Source organism: Leptosomus discolor, chromosome 2 (genome assembly GCF_034619465.1).
Source record: "Leptosomus discolor isolate bLepDis1 chromosome 2, bLepDis1.hap2, whole genome shotgun sequence".
In the NCBI taxonomy this organism is placed as follows: domain Eukaryota; kingdom Metazoa; phylum Chordata; class Aves; order Leptosomiformes; family Leptosomidae; genus Leptosomus; species Leptosomus discolor.
Window position 1 is genome coordinate 126347936 of NC_141392.1, and position 18363 is coordinate 126366298.

The 18363-nt window shown below is 64.8% G+C and overlaps 1 protein-coding gene across 3 annotated transcripts; it reads right to left on the reverse strand.

Moving 5' to 3' along the window:
* Positions 1 to 329: 329 nt before the first annotated feature.
* On the reverse strand, positions 330 to 15287 carry ADCY3 (adenylate cyclase 3). 3 transcript variants are annotated; one of them, XM_086461708.1, is made up of 20 exons: positions 14613 to 15287; positions 10154 to 10303; positions 6387 to 6517; positions 5923 to 6034; positions 5349 to 5476; positions 4835 to 4993; positions 4578 to 4737; positions 4342 to 4458; positions 4002 to 4144; positions 3736 to 3897; positions 3554 to 3641; positions 3336 to 3452; positions 2813 to 2934; positions 2635 to 2764; positions 2001 to 2159; positions 1569 to 1715; positions 1324 to 1437; positions 1127 to 1253; positions 787 to 911; positions 330 to 512 (listed from the first exon to the last, which is right to left on the reverse strand). In XM_086461708.1, the coding sequence occupies exons 1-20, from the start codon at positions 15285 to 15287 to the stop codon at positions 330 to 332; spliced, it is 3249 nt and encodes a 1082-aa protein (XP_086317834.1). The 3 variants fall into 3 exon arrangements, with proteins under 3 accessions (XP_086317834.1, XP_086317832.1, XP_086317833.1); XM_086461706.1 differs by having other exon boundaries at positions 2813 to 3072; XM_086461707.1 differs by having other exon boundaries at positions 2635 to 2716; positions 2813 to 3072; positions 4303 to 4461; positions 4575 to 4737.
* Positions 15288 to 18363: the final 3076 nt, after the last annotated feature.

Genomic DNA, 18363 nt, shown 5'->3' on the forward strand with positions numbered 1-18363 from the left:
AGGCCGGGAGCTGCGGGCGGGCGTGCTCTTGCGGGCGGAGGAGCTCGCCAGGGCGCCCCCCGCCTCTCCCTCCTGCTCGGGTGCCATGGAGCAAAAAACCGCCCCCCTCCTCCACAACCGGAACCCTCCGGCGGGGGGGGGGTGCGGCTCGGGAAGGGGCGTGCGAAGGGGTTGGGGTTCTCCCAGTTTGGTTTCAGATCCGGACCGTGGTGGGATGGATGTTCCCCCCCCCCCAACCCCCGGCGGTGGGTGGCAGGTTCCCCTCCCTGAGCCGCCCCGTTTGGGTGCTGGGCGGGCGGTGGCGGTGGTGGCGGGCGGGCGCCGGACCCTCACGAGCTGTCCACCACCTGATGGGGCAGGGTGACGGAGGAGCCGTTGACGAAGGAGCCTTGCTTCTCCCGGCCCTTGAGGAAGAAGGTGAGCAGCTCCCCTTTGCCCTTGACGTAGATGGCTCCCCGGCGCACGAAGCGGAAGCCGTACTCCTTCAGGATGAGGTGGGTCTCCTCCACCACCTGCGGGGACAAGACGTGGTGGGAAGCCGGGGAGGTGACAAGCAAGAGGACGTGCCGCTCGGACAACAGGTCTATCCACCACCCTGTCATTTTGGGGTGTCCTTTGAGCATCTCCTTGCCCCATTCGTGGCTCGGAGGTGCCCCCTCAGCAGGGCCCACCCCTCCTGTGTGCTCCTGGCGGCGCTTTCCCCCCTCCCACCCAAAGCCTGGGGTGTCTTGAGGGCCCACCCCCTACCCCGTGTTGCCGATTCGTCCCCCCTCCTCATCACCCCACCTGTATGTTCCCCATCACGCCGGTGGACTCCATCCTGCTGGCCACGTTCACCGTGTTGCCCCAGATGTCGTAGTGCGGCTTGCGGGCCCCGATGACGCCCGCCAGCACGGCCCCCTTGTTCATGCCTGCGCGAGACGAGGAGCAGGCGTCACCTCCGTGCCTGGTGACACGGACGGGACACCCCGGTCCACGAGAGAATCTGTCCCAGGGGATGGGTCAGGACGATGAGGTCCCTTCCCAGCCCTGCTGAACTACGGTGTCCCACCGCTCGGGGGGGGGGGGGGGGAAGAAGGGACAAGGGACGCCGAGGCAGACCCTGCCCCCGCGCTCCCAGACTTGCCGATGCGGAGCATGAAGTTGTTGAAGGACTGGTAGTTGATGTTCATCAGCGTCACCTTCATGGCTAAGGCAAAGTCGGCCAGGTCGGCCAAGTGCTGCCAGCGCTCCTTATCCGAGAGGGTCTCCTTCTGGAAGGGTAGCACAGGTCAGGCCTGCCCACCCCTTGCCCGCTGTCCCCCTACCACGGGGACCCCTCACCTTGGCGCTGTAGCCGTTGGCGTTGGCATCAGGAGTCACTCCGGAAGCGGCCATGTAGGTGCTGCCGATGGTTTTGATTTTGGTGATGCACCGGAATTGGGGTTCGTCCAGGAGCTGAGCCGTGGAGACAAGACCCTCAAGCACCCCGGGGCCATGGCAGGTCCTTCTGCCCCCCAGATGGGGCAGGAAGAGAAGGTCTGGCCAAGCCCCGCACCGTCCCCCTGACCAGCTCCGTCCCATCTCACCGCGTCAAAGTCGGAGATGATCTCGTTGAGGAACCGCAGGCACTCGATGCCCCCGTTGTTGATGCTCTCCTCCGTGTAGAAGTCGGCAAAGTTGGGGAGGGAGGCGAACATGACGCCGATCTCATCGTAGGACTGGCTGTACAGCTCCTGGGGACGGGATAGGATGGTGGCAGTGAGCCGAGGACATGCCCACGCGTGACACCAGCACCTCCAGCAAACCCAAACCCTCCCATGAAGCCACCTTCCCTCGGCACACGTGAAAAAATTAGGATGCTCTGCAACCTCACCTTACGCGGCCAAGACATCATCTTCACCCAACCAAAGATGCTCAGCCAAAACCTATGGCAAAGCCTCCAGAGATGGAGCCTACTCCCCCACACACACACCCCCTCCCAAAACAGGGGCAAATACCCCCTCCTGGGTGCCCCTCACCTCGTCTCGCTTCTTGGAGCCCAGGAAGTGCCGGGCCACGTGCTCGGGCAGCATGTTGGTGACGAGGGCTTCGTTCCAGCGCCGCATCTCGTAGACCCGCTCCTTTTGATCGTGGACATCAATCTTCCAGAGGAAGAGGGTCCTGGCCAGCTTCTCCACCTGTGGGTGTGGGGGGGATATGGCTGCACCCCCCAGTTCCCACCCACCAATGGGCTTCCACCGGCGCTGGCAGCATCCCAGCCACGGTGGGGCCCGTCTGGGTTTGGGATCAGCCTGGAGAGAGGCTCTGGGACAAGGTGAAGCCCTAACTGGGGACATGAGACCTGCTCCGAGGTGCAAATGGGACCCTCAGAGGGCAGGCATGGGCCTTGGGGCCATCACGTCACTGCCCACCCCTAACCACGGCGGGGGGTGAGCCGGAGGTGCTCTCTGCACTGTTGTGATCCTGGAGAGCCCTTGGGTGGGCTTCGGTGGAGAAGAGCTGGAGATGCTGTTCACAGCTGGGGGACAAATCCTGCTGCCTTGGAGCTTGCAAGAAATAAGGGCAGGGGCTGGGGGTGAAGAGGCAGAGGGGAGGGGAGCTCCCCGGGGTCGGGGGGGTGGGGACACACACACACACACACGAGTCACTCACGTGGCGAGAGAAGTAGTAGAAGCTGAGCATCACGATGAAGATCATCGCCGTCATGGAGTACTTGGAGGGGACCAGTGAGGACCTGCCAGGAGAGTCGGCGAGGCGTGGGCGGGCAGTGGGCGTGGCCGTGCTCCCCCTCCCCTCAACCCATGCCCACCTCCCCCTGCCCGCCCCTTACCTGCTTTGCTGGCCGCGGCGGCGGTCATACTGGTCGAAGATGTTCTCCCAGGCGTAGATGTTGACGGTGCCGGCGGCCCCGGTGATCAGCACCATGAGGGTTAGCTTGACCATGTGGCTGACCTGCACCAGCATGATGGTGGCCACCAAGGCCAGCAAGGCGATGTAGCTGTAGTACTTGGGCTGCTCCCCGCAGCCCCCCGGCCGCCGTGGCCCCGCTGTCCCATTGCCCGTCCCGCCGTGGTCCTGCCGGCAGCTGAGCTGGGGGGCACGAGGGTAGTAGGGTAAGGAGGGGGGGGACGTGGGGACAAGGGTACACCTCTCCACGGGCTGCGCGGCCACCCAAAGGAACGGGGTGCTTGCAGAGCAGGAGGACACCTGACCTAAATGTCTCCACCCCACCCCTCCCCCGCTAGAGTGCAGCCCTGCTAATTGCTTTAACGATCGTCCGTGCGCAATTATGGGCTGCTTGGATGGAGGTTGGTGCAGGCTCAGCCCCGCTGGCACCCGGGCTGGGGGCTCACCATGTCCACGATGTCAGCCATGGTGACGATGACGATGGCGGCCATGGCCCAGGTGTTGCGCGCCCAGCGGGTCCTGTCGATCCAGGTGGAGAAGGCCACGAGTTTTTTGGGGAAGACCTGCAGGGAGTGGAACGTGGGGGGGGAGGGGGGCGGTTCGCCCGGGCAGGACGTACCACTGTGTCCCCGTCACCACGAGTGGGGAGCCCGTCCCCTCTCACCCGAGGGAAGATGGCAGCCAACGAGCAGAGGGTGAGGATGAGCAGCAGGATCTCCCCCACCACGAAGGTGACGTAGTTGGCCACCAACCTGCCAAAGAAAAGGCCAGCAGGGGATGGCTTTGAAGCCCGGCGGCGCTCAGCCTGGCTCGGGGCCACCCATCCCCACCCCCTCCCCGCCGCACCAGGGGTCGATGAAGACCTCCACCAAGGCGGTGAAGAAGAGCACCACGCAGGAACAGCTGAAGGCCGCCCCGCTCTGCTTCTCCTTCTCCACCGAGTAGCGCGTCTCCATCTCGGGGTCGATGAAGCGCATGGAGAGCCGGAACGTGCTTTTCCCCTTCAGCCTGGTGGCGACACCGCCCCGTCAGCGCCCCGGCGGCACCGGGGAAACCTGCCGAGCCGTGCCAGGGCACGCCACCGGCCGGGGGGGGGCGCGGGGGTGACTCACGCCTGGACGGACTCTCGCTCCAACAAGGCTTCGTTGAGCAGCTTGTTGAGCTCCTGCTCGTTCTGCGAGGCGTCCATCACCCGCTCGGCCAGGTCCCGCAGCCGCAGCCGCCGCCGAGGGTTGGGGAAGGAAGGGTTCACCGCCTGCGCCGGCGCAGCCGAGGCATCAGCGTGACCACGCCAGGCCCGACGGGGTGTTTAACCACCCCAGCGTGGCTACCAGCAGCCCGCCCAACGCAGGTGAGCTGCTGGAAGGAGCGAGGGGAGGACACACACACACACACGCTTGGCCTGGGCTGTACCTCTCCATCCTCCTCCCCGTTCTCCAGGGCGCCCCTCGCCCTGGCGTCGGGTTCCTCCGGCTCCTCGGGGCTGGCGCAGGCCAGGCCAAGGTTGCCGTTGCGCTCTTTGGTGTTGACCAACGGCGGGGACCCGCCGTGGGACGAGGTCAGCGACAGCTTCTGCAAGGGAGGAAGGTGGTGGGGGGGGGTGGTGGGGGGTGGTGGTGGGGGTGTCGCGGCGGGGCGGGTCGCCCTCCCCTCCTCCACCCCCACGCCGGGCGCCCGCCGCTCACCACCCCGTTGATGCCGTTGCGCAGGGGCTGCTTGGGGACCACGACGAGGTAGGTGACGATGCCCTTCTCCTTCAGGTACTCGCAGCGGGAGCCCCCTTCCCCCGGCTCCACCTCGAACTCTCCCTTCAGGCAATCCATGGTGCTCTGCGAGATGTGCACCCTCCTGGCGGCACCGGGCGCCAGCGTCACCCTCGGCACCCGCCGCGCCCCCCCCCCCCATCGCCAACCAACCTCCTCCCCGCCCCGCCGGAGATGCTCACCCGGGGATGCCACCCGCCTCCATCTTGTTGGCCACGGTGACGTCGGTGGACCACACGTCGTACTGCCAGCGCTTCTGGCCCAGCACCCCCCCCAGCACCGTCCCGCTGTGCACCCCCACCCGCATGTCCACCGCCGTCTTGGTCTTCTCCCGCACGTAGCTGGCGGGGGGAGGGGGGGGGTTGGGAAAAGACAAGGATGATCGGGGGGGGGATGACTGACCCCCTCCAAACCCATCCCCGCTCCACCCCACAGCCCATCCTGACCTCCCCCCCCCATCATTATCACCCCCTCCTGGGTGATCTGCTCTGGGTGGTCCTGCTCTGGCAGGGGGGGGGGGTTGGACTAGATCTTTCGAGGTCCCTTCCAACCCCTCACATTCTGGGATGATTCTGTGATATTTTAATACATTTCGCAGAGGTTGCACACACCACACCACCCCCCCCACCCCCCCCCCCCCCCGCCTCGAAGCTCCCAGCCCACCCCCACACCCCTCCCCAAAGAGAAAGCCCTTACGAAATGGCCTCCACCATGGCCAACCCCATCATGATGGAGCAGACGGCGTGGTCCTCCCGGTACTCGGGCAGCCCGCAGATGCAGTAGTAGCAGTCGCCCAGGATCTTGATGCGCAGCTGGTGGTGTTTCTGGGGACAGAGAGGGGGGGGACAACAGTGTCAGCCCCCTCCCTCCTCATCTTCCTCAGCTGGAACCCTCCCTCGCTGCCCCCATCCGTCTCCCGGGCTGACCTTGACCCACGCCGAGGTCTCCCGAGCCCGGCAGGGACACAAATAATCGGATTTTCCATTCCCACCCTGCCTCAGCCGGGAGCCCAGTTGCACCCTGGCTGGTGTGGGACAGGGAGGGGACAGACGGGGCCGGGGGGGGGGGAGTGACAGGGAGCCCTCCCTTCCCAGCTCTATTTTTGTAACGCAGGGCAGAACGTCTCCAGCATCCCGGGGCGGGGAAATATTTTCACCTCATCCCTCCCCATCCCAGGATGCAGCTTTGGGCTGGGGCTGGGGTGGAGGGGGTGGTGGTGGCTGAGGCCTGCCCCTCTCATGACATGCCAGGCAGGGGGACACACACTCACGGCTGCCAGCTTGTCGAAGCGGGCGAAGAGCTCGTTGAGGAGCTTCACCAGCTCCTGGGCGCTGCAGGACGAGGAGAGTTGGGTGAAGCCCACGATGTCAGCGAAGAGGATGCTGCGGGGGGGGCAACGACGAGCAGCTCAGCCCCAGCAGGGGTGTGTGTGTGTGTGTGTGTGTGTGTGTGTGTTTGTGTCCCCTGCTGTGTCCCCCCCCTGTCCCCACTCTCCTTTTTCACCAAGGCACCCACGCCGAAGGCTATTTTGGGACACGGCCGAAAACGATGCTCTGGAGCAAAAGAGCCCCGAGCCATGGTCTGGTTGGTGACTCTCCTCTGTCACCCTTCACTTTAGCTGCAAACCACCCCAATCTCTCCCCCTGTTTTCTAGCTAGGACTGCAAAATACCCATTTTTTTGCAAAAAACAATTGGATTTTTTTTTTTCCCACGTGGTGAAGGGACGGTCCAACCTGACGTTCTCGTGGCGGTACATGTACATGGTGTTGAATTGCTGCATCTCCTTCTGGCTCGGGTCCTTCTTCATGTCCTTCAGCATCTCATCGGCCACGTGCTTGGGCAGGATGGAGAGCATCAGCCGCTCCTGGGGGACGCGGGAGGGAAGGGAGCTCGCCACGGCGTGGACCCAAGCCCGTGCCGAGAGCAGCAACGTGTGGTGTAAATCCACGGTGCAAATGCAGGGTCTAAACCCTTGGTGCAAACGCAGGGTGCAAATGCACAGGCTAAATGCCTGGTGCAAGCAAAGGGTGCAAATGCACGGTGCAAACACGCCGTGCAAATGCAGAGTCTAAATGCCAACACACGGGCAAACGCCCGGTGCAAACGCCCGGTGCTTGCCCTAAGGTCTGAGCTCTCCCCCCGCTCCACGGGGACACAGAGTGACATTTCCAAGCTCCTGGGCCCTGGCCACTGGAGCTGGCTGTCCCCAAAGGGTCCAGCCGGGTCCTTTAGCCCAACCTCTCAGCCACCCGTGGGGAAGGAGCGGGTGGATCAAGCCCGGGGTGCAAGAGGAGCTTTTCCTCCGGGCAGGGAGAGCAAGCTCAGAGCGGGGTGTCCCAGGGCACCGCGGGGAGCTGGGGGGTCATCGCCCCAACTCCAAACCCGCAGCCATGGGTGGAGGGGATGCTCTGCCAACCGCTGCTTTTTACCGTTTTCCTCCCTATTTGACAAGTTCCCGTTAAGATTTTTGCCAGTGGGGCTAAAGCCCAGCCAGGGGAGGATGGGAGGGTGGCGGGTTTGGGGCACTGCAGCCACCAGCCTCCTTGTCCCCGGAGCCATGGGAAGGGGGGGGCACAGTCCCAGACACTTCTTTGGACACCGGCTGAAGAGCTGCAGAATTTTCTCGTGCACCCCAGACCCCTCCTGCAGGCGCGACACCGGAGCCCAGCCCCTCAGAATGAAACCACGTTGGGTTGGCCAAGGTCGTGTCAGCCCGACTAAACCTGGGACACGGTGCTGGGAGAGACCTCGGGGGTCTGCACCAGTGTCCCCCAAGGTCCCTGCGAGCTGCCCCAGGGTGTCCTGCCCTGGGGGGGGGGGTGGGGTGGGTCAGGGCTGGGTGTACAGCCCTGGGTTAAACCACACCAGGGAGGATTTAGCGCGGTGCGTAGCCCACAACCACGCGTAGGGCTCCGCCAAGGTCCCCCAGGAGGGCCAAGCTCACTTGGGGACATCGTCCCCATTGCTGTCCCCACTGGCCCTGCAGCCCCAGAGCCGGGGAGGGGATAGAGCTGCCTGCCTGTGCGTGGGGATTTGCACTAAACGTAAGTAACTCGGTTAACGAAGCGGGTTTTCCCCCGGGGACGGGCGGGTTGCTGCGCGCAGCCGCAGCGGGACGGTTGCTGGAGGAACGGCACCGCGTCCCTGTCCCCATCCCCGGGGGGGCTGCCAGCGGGGAGGTGTGGGGGGAGCTCCCCGGCTCCTCTCAGCTCCCGTTACCCTTAGCTCTGCCCACGGGGATGCTGGTTCAGCCACCGCTGATGGCCTGGAGGGAGGAGGGATGGATCCCACCGCCAGCATCACTCCCTGCCCCGCAGCCACCCTGCCCCGAGCCGCTCAAGCAGCCTTTCCTGCAAGATCACAGCCTATTTTCGGCAAAATTCCCTAAGGAAGCAGAGCCTACGTGTTAATAATCCCCACGGCCCTTCCTATACCCACCCCGACCCCCACGAGCTCGACGGCGCTTTCGCCCGGAGCATCCCGCAGCCCCGGGATTTCTCCCCATCACCCAACCCCCTCCCTGGGCCCAACCCCTTATTCACCATCAGAGCATCCACCCAGGTTTTGTAGCAAAACAAAAAAAAGGACACCGGTGGCACTGACCCAGCCCCGCCACGTGTCTCTTGTTGCCATTGGGAGCAAATTGCTGGCAGCGGATCAACCAGATAAGAGATGGGAGATGGGGAGAGAGGCCCCAGATAAGGGGCTAAAATTAGCCCAGCTCCTCCCTGGATGGTGGCTGGAGACAACAGGGCTTTGGAGCAGGCTGGAGAGCTGGGGGGGAGACATTGGATGAACGACAGCGAGGGCGAGTGTGGAGTCTTGTGTCTGGGAAAGGCCAAGCCCGTGTCCCAGCACAGGCTGGGGACTGAGCTGTTGGAGAGCAGCGTAGGGGAAAGGGACCTGGCAGTCCTGGGGGGCAGCAGGGTGCCCATGAGCCAGCAACGGGCCCTCGTGGCCAAGAAGGCCAGCGGCATCCTGGGGGGTATGAGAAGGGGGTGGTCAGTAGGTCGAGAGAGGTTCTCCTCCCCCTCTGCTCTGCCCTGGTGAGACCCCATCGGGAATAGTGTGTCCAGGTCTGGGCCCCTCGGATCCAGAAGGACGGGGAACTGCTGGGAAGAGTCCAGCGCAGAGCCCCAGAGGGGATGGAGGGGGTGGAACATCTCCCTCGGGATGAAAGGCTGAGGGAGCTGGGTCTGTTCCGCTTGGGGCAGAGGAGGCTGAGGGGTGACCTCATCAGTGGGGATAAATACGTGACGGGCGGGTGTCAGGAGGGTGGAGCCGGGCTCTTCTCGGTGATGGCCAGTGACAGGACAGGGGGCAACGGGTGCCAGCTGGAGCACAGGAGGTTCCCCATGAACATGAGGAAAAACTGTTTCCCTGGGAGAGTGGCAGAGCCCTGGCACAGGCTGCCCAGAGAGGTGGTGGGGTCTCCTTCTCTGGAGACATCCAAACCCCGCCTGGACGCGTTCCTGGGTGACCTGCTCTGGGTGGTCCTGCTCTGGCAGGGGGTTGGACTGGATGATCTCCAGAGGTCCCTTCCCACCCCTCACATTCTGGGATTCTATGAAAGGGCCAGGGGACGGGGATGTGCTGCCTGGCTGTGCTTGGGATGGGGACCTGCGCTGTGGCCGTGCTTAGGGATGGGGACACGCCACGTGGTTGTGTTTGGGGATGGGGACACGCTGCGTGGCTGTACCCGATGACAAGGACCTGCCACGTGGCCACGCTCGGGGATGGGGACCTGCTGCGTGGCCGTGTCTGGGAACCGCTGCGTGGCCACGGCTGAGGACCTGCCGCACAGGGACAGGCAGAGTGAGATGGTCGTGTGTTGGGACAGGGACCTGCCACGTGGCCATACCTGGGGCCAGGAAGCTGCTGTGTGACTGTGCCCAGGGACAGGCTGCGTCTGGGGATGTGCAACACGGCTGTGCTTGGGGCTGGGGACGTGCCACATGGCTGTGCACGGGGATACGGACCTGCCACACGGCTGTGCATGGGGATGGGGACCTGCCACATGGCTGTGCACGGGGCTGGGGACGTGCCACACGGTTGTGCACGGGGCTGGGGACGCGCCACACAGCTCTGCACGGGGATGGGACATGCTGTGTGGCCGCACGTGAGGATGGGGACCTGCTGCGTGGTCATGCTCAGGGCTGGGGACCTGCCACGTGGCCGTGCCTGTGGATGGGGACCTGCCACGTGGCCGTGCCCAGGGACCTGCTGCACGGCTGTGCTTGGGGATGGGGACAGCTTGGTGGTGGCCATGGCAGGAGCTGGGAGGCCCTGGAAGAGGACGGTCACACGGAGAGCCCCCAAATCGGGCACAGGGTGCAAAGCTGCAAACGCATTTCCCACCTGGGGTCCTCCTGTCCCCGTTGCCACCCACCATGGTCCCCCCACACCACAAAAGGGGCAGGCTGCGGGTGCCTTTATCCGCGTCCCAAAGCCACCCCGGGTGTCCCGTTGCTGTCCCCACGTTGTCCCCTGTGCCTCCCACCTGCTGCTGGCTCTGCTCCTCCAGGTTGAGCTTGACCTCGAGGGACTGGCGCGCTTCGAGGAAGGCTTTGCGGTGCTTGCGGTCGGCCATGTAGTAGGACATGGTGCCCACCGTGATGGCGCAAAGGTAGATGGCAACGTTGGACAGGATCTTTGGGGAGAGAGAAAAGGAGATGGGGGGGTGAGCAGGGCCTTGGGGGAGCCCGTGTGTGACCCCGGGGGTGGCACGGGTGTCACAGCAAGTCCCTGTTTTGGGCAGCAGGGCGTGATCAGTGAGAGCAGGGAAAAGGATTTGAACGCTGGAGGAGGACATCAAACACACCCTGGGGATAAATGACCAAGCCACAGCCACCATTAACTGCTGGGGGGGGGGACTCATGGGGGACCAGCTTGGTGGCTATGTGGGAGCAGGCCAGCCCTGAGCATCCCAGGAGACCTTTGTGGTGCCCGTGGGCTGACTCGGCTTCGTTAGGACTTGCAGAGATGTTTTGGGAAAAGGCAGCAGGTCAGCGGGGGCCGGGTGCGGCCCCGGGGGAAGGCGCTGCTGAAGGCGAGTGGCTGGCGTGCCATCCGCTCCCCTCACCCCTGCCGTGGGGATTGCACCCCTTTGTGCGGAAAAGGTTAATAAAACCATGGACAAACCCTAAAATTACGTATTTACTCATGCTCCGGCCCATCTACATCCCTCTCAACGGCCAAAAATACCGGTGTGAGCCCGCACGCCGGAGATGGAGGCTCCTGGGTGTTGCTGGCTGTGACAAGGCACCCCATTTTGTTTGGAATTTCAAGGGAGCATGGCATGGAGGCTCGCTGCCTCATCCCAAAGGCTGGACATGTCCCATCCCTGGGCTGGACCCTGCTCCCATCGTCTGGATCTCATTCCCATGGGCAGGACCCTGTTCCTGGGGGCCGGACCCCGTCCCCATCGGCTGGATCTCATTCCCATGGGCAGGACCCTGTTCCCGCGGGCTGGACCCCGTCCCCATTGTCTGGATCTCATTCCCATGGGCAGGACCCCGTTCCCGGGGGCTGGACCTCATCCCATCCCACAGGCTGGACCCCAGCTCCATGGGTTGGAACCCCATCCTCTGGGCTGGATCTTGTCTCCATGGGCCGGACCCATCCCCGCAGCCCGGGAGGGGACAGAGCCGGTTTGCAGATGGGAGTAAAGAGCCCGTTGTGGAAAGGATGACCGATGAGGAAAAAGTTGAAAGAATTTGGGTTGTTTAGTCTAGAAAGGGGAAGAGCGACGGGGAGGACGTGATAACAGGCTCCAGCTATGCCGAAGGGGTGATGGGGACACGGAGGTGTCCTCCCACCTCACAGCCCGTGGGCTGTGACACAGCCAGTGCGGAGGAGGCAGCGGGAAGAGCACGGAGCCACCCCTGTGCTCGTCTCCATCGGGGATGCGCCGCTGCACTCCGCATCCCTCTCCTGATCCCCACCTCCCCTTGTCCCCTCCTTGGTCCCTGTATCCCATCTCCGTCCGAGGAAAGCCCAAATGTGACCCGGGTCCCTGGGTGTCCCTGTCCTCAGAGGTTTTACCACCCTGAGGAGCCCAGTCTCATCACATGGAGACAGGGAGGAGCTTCCACGCAGGGGGAAACTGAGGCACGGGTGAAACAGGCCACGAGCAGCGATAAACACAGGGCCCTGGCGTTAGCACGGCACCGTGCTGGGGTCGAAAAAAGGATTTGTGGCAAGGAAACTTTTTTTGGGGGGGGGCAGGGGGAGGGCATGAGGAGCAGGGGAGAGTACCCGGGCCCCCCAGCTGGTGCCCCAGGGCTGGATCCTGCCCCAGGCCCCACGGCTGCAGCTGGGGATCCCCGGGAAGCCCCTGCACCCACGGCGCAGCAGACGGCGAGCGAGGAGCCGTCTGGAGGTGGGCGCAGAGAAGAAACCCCCTCCAAAACAAGCAGCCACTTGCTATTTTTGGACCAGGGTTGTCATGACAACGGGCCACTCTACCGGGGCTGGGTGGGCAAAGGGGCAAATCGGCGCAGCTCGGCACGCCAGGGCCACCAGAACCCCCGGCTCCCCCAGCACCGCGTGCCACAGCCACGTCTCACACCGAGCATCTTCCAGCTGCCTCCTGCAGCCCTGCGAGGGATGCTCAGCCCCAAAAACCTCCCCCCCCCCCCCCCCAGCGTGCGCCCCCGTGCCCCCGAGCTGCAAAACACCTCCCGGGACCCCCTCACGCTGCGGAAAAATCCCGGACATGGAGGGAAACCCTGGTCCCCGGTTGTTATTTGGACATTTGGGGGCAGCGAAAGCAAGACACGTGCAGGAGCGTGCACGGCTGGTGGACCGGGCGTTCTCCCTCTTTCCCCGGCTGTATCCCGCGGGAAAAGTCCCAGTAGGATCCCATCCGAACCGGGACCGGGTCATCCGCTGAGCCTGAGGATGCTTCACAACTCGTTTGTGCGCAACCAGGGTAGATACGGCCTCCAGCCCCACCGAATCCCGACACCCCCCCTGCCCACGGTTCAGCCTTCAGGCTCCTTCTCGACAGCGGGCAGCGGGGTAGAAGCCGCCGGCGTCGCTCACGAACCACCGCGAACCCCCCGCCCGGGGCTGCGTCGGCCCCGCTCAAGCGACGTCCTCCCGTTCCTCCTATTAATAGCGGTGCCCTCTGGGAGCCGGCTATAATAATAAAACATATGATGTTTATTTCTGGACATAATGTTCCTCCTTTTTGCAGCAGGCAGAGGCTGAGGCATGCGGCGTTGCCAAGGTTTTCCCAGCGCCGGACTCTCCGTGCCACGGCAATGATTAACGCGGCGGCGGCAGCGCATGCCCGCTACCGGACTGGGAGGCGAGGGCGGGGGGGGGGGGGGGGATATGCCTGTGTGCCCCCTCGCTTCCCACATCCCAGGGTTGGTGGCAGGGAGAGGTTTTCTCGGCTTCGGATGGGCCACGTGCCGCTTTGGCGGCGCGGAAAGGGAGCGAAAGCTGGGAGAGCCGCTGCTGCGCCGGGATTTCTCCCACTGGCGGCGGTGCCTGCGGGAGGACGTCGCTGGGAGGGTACCCACGCTGCCGCCCCAGCACCCAGCCTGGCACGCTCCAGAAACTGGGCCCAAAAAAGCGCTTTTCTTTGCAAAACCCCCTGTGACACCAGGAGATGTCCCATGCCGGGGGACCAGCCCCAAACCACACACCCCAAGGGCAGGGAAAAACGAGTCTCTTTGGGGTTTTTTTTTTTGGAGAACAGGCTCCATTTTCCAAACTCCCAGTGTGACTCCAGGTTCAATATTCCCAAAAGCGAATAAATATCCCCCCCCCCCCTCCCTTCCCACTTGGGCTGGGAGCAGCTGGAGGGCTCCCAGGCCTTGACCCAGAGCATCCCAAATTCCTGTAGCATCCTCCCACGGAGCCCACACCATTACGGGGCAGAGCGGATGCTTCCAGCGGGATTTTGCCCCGCTGCCATCAGCAGCCACCACCACACAAGTTTTCAGCTCTGGTTTTTGGGTTTTTTTTTTTTCATTTTTCCTCCTGCCACCCCAGCCATGGAAGGGCTCCCCAGATTCACGGGTGCGTGGCCAGCCCGTGGGGACATCGGTGGGAGGAAAGGGATTCGGCCAAGCCATGAAACCCCCTGAGTCAGGGCATGAAAACAGCCTGTAGCTGCTCCAGGCAGGCATTTCCCAGGAAATATTTGGAACCTGATGGGCCAGGAACAGCTCTCCCCTCGACTGACCCCCGTGTCCCCTCCTGTTCTGCATGCATGAACGGGTGGCCCGTCCTTAGGGCCACGTTTGGGCTCAGGGACACTGTTTCTCCAGCTTTGCTGGGGCAGCAAATCCCCCAAACATCCCCAGGCTCTGCCCCAGGCCCGAGGCTGGGTGATGGGCATCACCCAGGGACCAAGCTGGGGCCAAGCAGCCGCCCGGCTCCTTCCTCCTGGGAAAGCTCTGGTGGCTGTTTGCGAGCCTGGAAGCTGGGCTCCTGCCACGTTTCTGCTCAAAATGGCCATTTTTGGTCAGGTTTTTTTTTTTTTTGCAATCCAAAGGAGAATCGGCACAAGCAAGGCTGGCGGCCAGGGCGGGTGGGAGAGCCCACAGTCCGCCGTGCCTCAGTTTCCCCAGCAGCCCAACCGCGGCCCATGCGTTCACGCACCCCCGGGGTGGCTCCTGAGGACAGAGTCACGCTTGCAGGGCTGGGGCTGTGGCCGCGTGCCCCAGCACGGGTGGGCGCTCCTGCATACCCCTGCCCCCTATTCCCCACATGGGTTGACCCCGGCTATGTTTTGGGGAGCCCCCTGCTCCCAGCAAACCCCACGAACATCTCGCAGGGTCCGGATCAAACCTGGCTTTAGGGTCAGGGCGTAGGGATGGGGATGGAGCCGCACAGTAACTCCTGGAAAACACCCAAATGGGGATGATTTGCCCATCGCTCCCCCATCACCCTGGGGGACCCCCATGTCCGTGTCCCCCCCCCGCCCCCGCAGGCCCCCGTACCTGTCGCAGCAGCGCGTCCTCGTCCAGGGCATCCTGCCGCTGCTGGGCGACGGTGACACCGAGCACCAGCGTGTGAACGCCGCAGGAGACGGCGGTGATGAGCACGATGGGCGCCAGGCGCAGCGGCAGCGTGATGAAGAAGGAGAAGACGAAGAACGCCTGCCAGCCCACCGTGTCACTGGCCTCGGGCGAGCGGGAGAAGTTGAGCCCCAGGTAGCAGAAGACCTGGGCCAAGATGAGGACCCAGAGGACGTAGGGCAGGAACCTGCGGGCCACCCGCTCAGGGAGCAGCTTGTACTTGCAGAGGATGAAGAGCAGCACGTGGGCGGCCAGCCCGGCCGCCGCCGCCAGCGCCGGGGCCAGCTTGTCGGCGGCGTAGACCACAGCACACATGACGAGGACGTAGCAGTCGAAGAGGGCGGCGAAGACCACCAGCACCAGGAGGGTCTCGTGGCGTTGGCGGCGAAAATAGGTCTGGTAGAGGTTCTCCAAGGACTCGGGAGCGAAGGTCAGGCGCATAAAGCGGGGTAAGCAGAGGCAGGGGCCCGAGCTGCGCACCGTCACCTCGTGGGTGCGACCCACGCCGTGCTCGGGGTCCGACGGCAGGCTCACCGAGTAGTCGGCGGAGTACTCGGCCGAGCACTCGGGCTCCGAAAAAGCCCTGTTCCTGGGCATCGTGGCGCTTTCCCCTGCTCCGGCCCTGCGGAAACGCCGCGGTCCCCCGCGCCCCGATGCTTACCGGGGTATCGCCCGCAGCATCCCCGTCTTGCCGGCCACCGAGTCGCGAGGCCTTTCGCCTTCTCCCGCCGCCGTAAATCCTGGATCCCGCTGTGTACCGAGGAGCGGCCAAAGGGGCAGAATTATAAATAACCGCCGGCGTGGCGTGGGGAAGGCCGTGGGACGGAGCGCGCCTGCCTCCCCAGCTCCCTGCCAGCTCGCTCCCCAGCCCTTGCGCACGGCCAGGTCGCCACCGAAGCGTCGTCGTCGCCGCCGCGGAGCAGAAAGATGTCGCGATTGCCTCCCCGCTCCTCCTTCGAAGGGCAGCCGGTTTTGGGGGGCGAACCTCCCCGTTTCTGAGATGCTTCGTGCCCCGGAGATGGATGGAGGGATGGAAGGAGGGATGGAGGGATGGAGGGAGGGATGGAGGGATGGAGGGAGGGATGGAGGGATGGAGGGATGGAGGGAGGGTAGGAGGGATGGATGGAGGGATGGAGGGAGGGTAGGAGGGAGGGATGGAGGGATGGAGGGAGGGATGGAGAAGGGACAGGGGGGACGGACACCGTCCCGAAGCCCACCGCCTGCCGCAGCCCGGGGAGCTCAGGTGCGGCTCCACCGCCTGGGAACGCCGCTCTTCCCTTCTCCCGGCCGCCTCCGAGCATCCTCCGGCGGCCCCCGCCGCCCGCCTCCCCGCCTCTCGCCCTACGCCCGGGGCCGCCCTGCCCCGCCGCCCCCTCCGGCTCCGCGGCGCCGGGACCGGAGCCGAGGAGGCGGCGGTGGCTCCGACCGCGGGGACGTGGTAGCGGTTCGGGGTGGATGGAGGGGCTTGTTTTGGGGAGGGGAGGGGGGGGGGGGATGGAGGGGGAGAGCGGGGGGGGGGGGGGGGGGGGGGGGGCGGGCGCGCAGCGGCGGCTGTGCCGGTATCGGTGCGCCCCGGTGCGTCTCCGCCTCCTGTAACCCCCTCGGTGCCGGCTGCTGCCGCCGGGGATGGGGGGGGGGGGGGGCGGGAGGGGGGGTGTCGGTTCCCGGGGGGGGGGGTGGGGGGGGGGTGGGTTTTCCCTCCCACTCATGGCCCACGGTTGCTTTTCTGCTCCCCGACGTCCATCCTCCTCCTCACCCCACCTCCAGCAGCTCGCAGCCCCCCCCCCCCCGGCGGCCGGGGCTGCACCCCACGGAGTTTGGCCTGCAGCCCCGCGGGGTGCCAGGGACACCCCCCCCCCCCCCCCCCCCAAACCCCCGGGGATGAGCTGCTGGGCCATACACACACACCCCCCCCCCCCAACCTGTTGGCCCACCCTTCACCCAGCTCCGCTCATCCCATGGTCACAGCCACCTCCCGGGGGGGGGGGGAGAGGAGAACCCCAAGGCATCCCCCCCTCCCGCCCCCTTGCACATCCCCCTTCGCCTACGCTGCCCCAATCACCCCCAAACTGCCCGACGCCCCGCTGAAACCTCATCAGAAAGTTCCCCCTCCGTTTCAGCCGCGGCCCGCTCCCCGCTTGCACCCCTGGATTTGGAAAACCGGCTGCGGCTGATGGAGCCGCCCTGGATCAACCACGGTGCCAGGATACCCGGGAGAACCACGCCGCGCCCCACCGAGCCCCTGCCGCCTGTCCTCGCCCCAGCAGTGGCTCCAAGGAGAGGCCACCTCGGCTGCTTTGCCAGGGGAAGTAATTGCTTCTGAGCAGTAATTAATCCCTAAATGAGAGCGCCACAGCTCCCCGGAGGTTTGGGGGAGTGCTGGGGGGGGGGTGGGGGTTACTCCCGACCTGCTGCAGCTGAAGAGGGGTGCAAGCGAGGTGGGTGCAGGCAGGGGCTGGGGCTGCCCAGCCTTGCCCATGCCTCGGCCAGCACGGCACAGGGACACGAGCCCCAGCCCCCCACAGCGGGACACGTGGGTAACCCATCCCGGGCTGACCACAGGCCCTGGTTGAGGTTAACTGGTCTGAAGATCAGCAGAACTGGGCTGAAGGCCAGCACGGGGACTCGGTTCGTGAGGCAGGATGGGTGTAGCCTCATCTCGGGGGGAAGGTTTGTTCCCCGGGTGCTGCCTGGGCACGTTACAGGGCGCACGAGCCTCGAGCGGCAGCGAGGAGCAGATTTGGGCCGTCGGGCACGGGGCCAGACCAGAAATCCTCCTGTCCTCCCCGCCTGCCAGCTCCACCGAGCAGGCAGAGTGCAGGCAGAGCAGCAGCACCTCTGGGCACCTCGAAGGAGGCTCTCCGTTCCCAGAGCTCTTCAGAGGTGGCTCCTGGCTGCGTTTCGGGAAATCCCTTGGTTTGGGATTTGGCTCCCGGCGCCTTCGCCGCAGGACGGACCCTCGGGCAGCGGGAGGGACGCGGGACTGGCAGGCCAGAGCCGCAGCCTGGATGGTGGCTGGAAGGATCTGGAGCTTGGGGTCCCCGACGGAGAGGGCACGGAGGAAGCAGACCCCCTGTTGGAGGTGTGCCTGCCCGGAGCGAGGACGGACCGGGGGTCCTGACCAAAACCAGGCTCTACCCCAGCTGGGTGCATCCCCCCACGACATTCCCGTGATCCCTTACTCAGCTCCCGCTCCTGCAGCGTTGATTCACCACCTCCATCATCCCCCTCGAGGGCAGCTCTTCCCCACCAGCCTCGGCCAGCCCCGGCTGGGGAGGAGAGAAATGAGTCAAAGGGCAATTAAACATTAACAGCCGGCGGGCGCGGCGGGCGGCCAGCTCCCAGGGCTCCCTTTGTTCCAAAGGGGGGGGGGTAATTTATAAAATTAACACCACTCAGAAGGTCACCGGCATCACTAGATGGTGACGTGCGGGCGTGATCGTCTCCAAACCTCCAGTCAACTCGGCAACCGGACAGGAGGAACCTCGAGACCAGCGGCCAGAGTCACGGGAGGAGCAAACAGGAGGGACCGTGCGCGAGCCCCCGGGGAAGCAGGAACCGAGGAAGCCTTTAAACCACCCCACAGGCACCGAGACCTGCCCCTCAGAGCCAAGTGTGCCGTTCAGCACCAGGATTATTTACCCTCCTCAACGGAAAACGAAACGCAGAGAAA

What these genes read in the sequence shown, in the direction of transcription:
- ADCY3 (XM_086461706.1), bottom strand. Translation starts at nt 15,287, where the DNA reads ATGCCCAGGAACAGGGCTTTTTCGGAGCCCGAGTGCTCGGCCGAGTAC. An exon ending in GCTTCGACAAGCTGGCAGCC is followed by an intron (nt 5,477 to 5,922) that starts GTGAGTGTGTGT and finishes CTCTGTCCCCAG; the next exon opens with AAACACCACCAGCTGCGCAT. An exon ending in TGCGCAACGGCATCAACGGG is followed by an intron (nt 4,459 to 4,577) that starts GTGGTGAGCGGC and finishes CCCTTGCAGAAG; the next exon opens with CTGTCGCTGACCTCGTCCCA.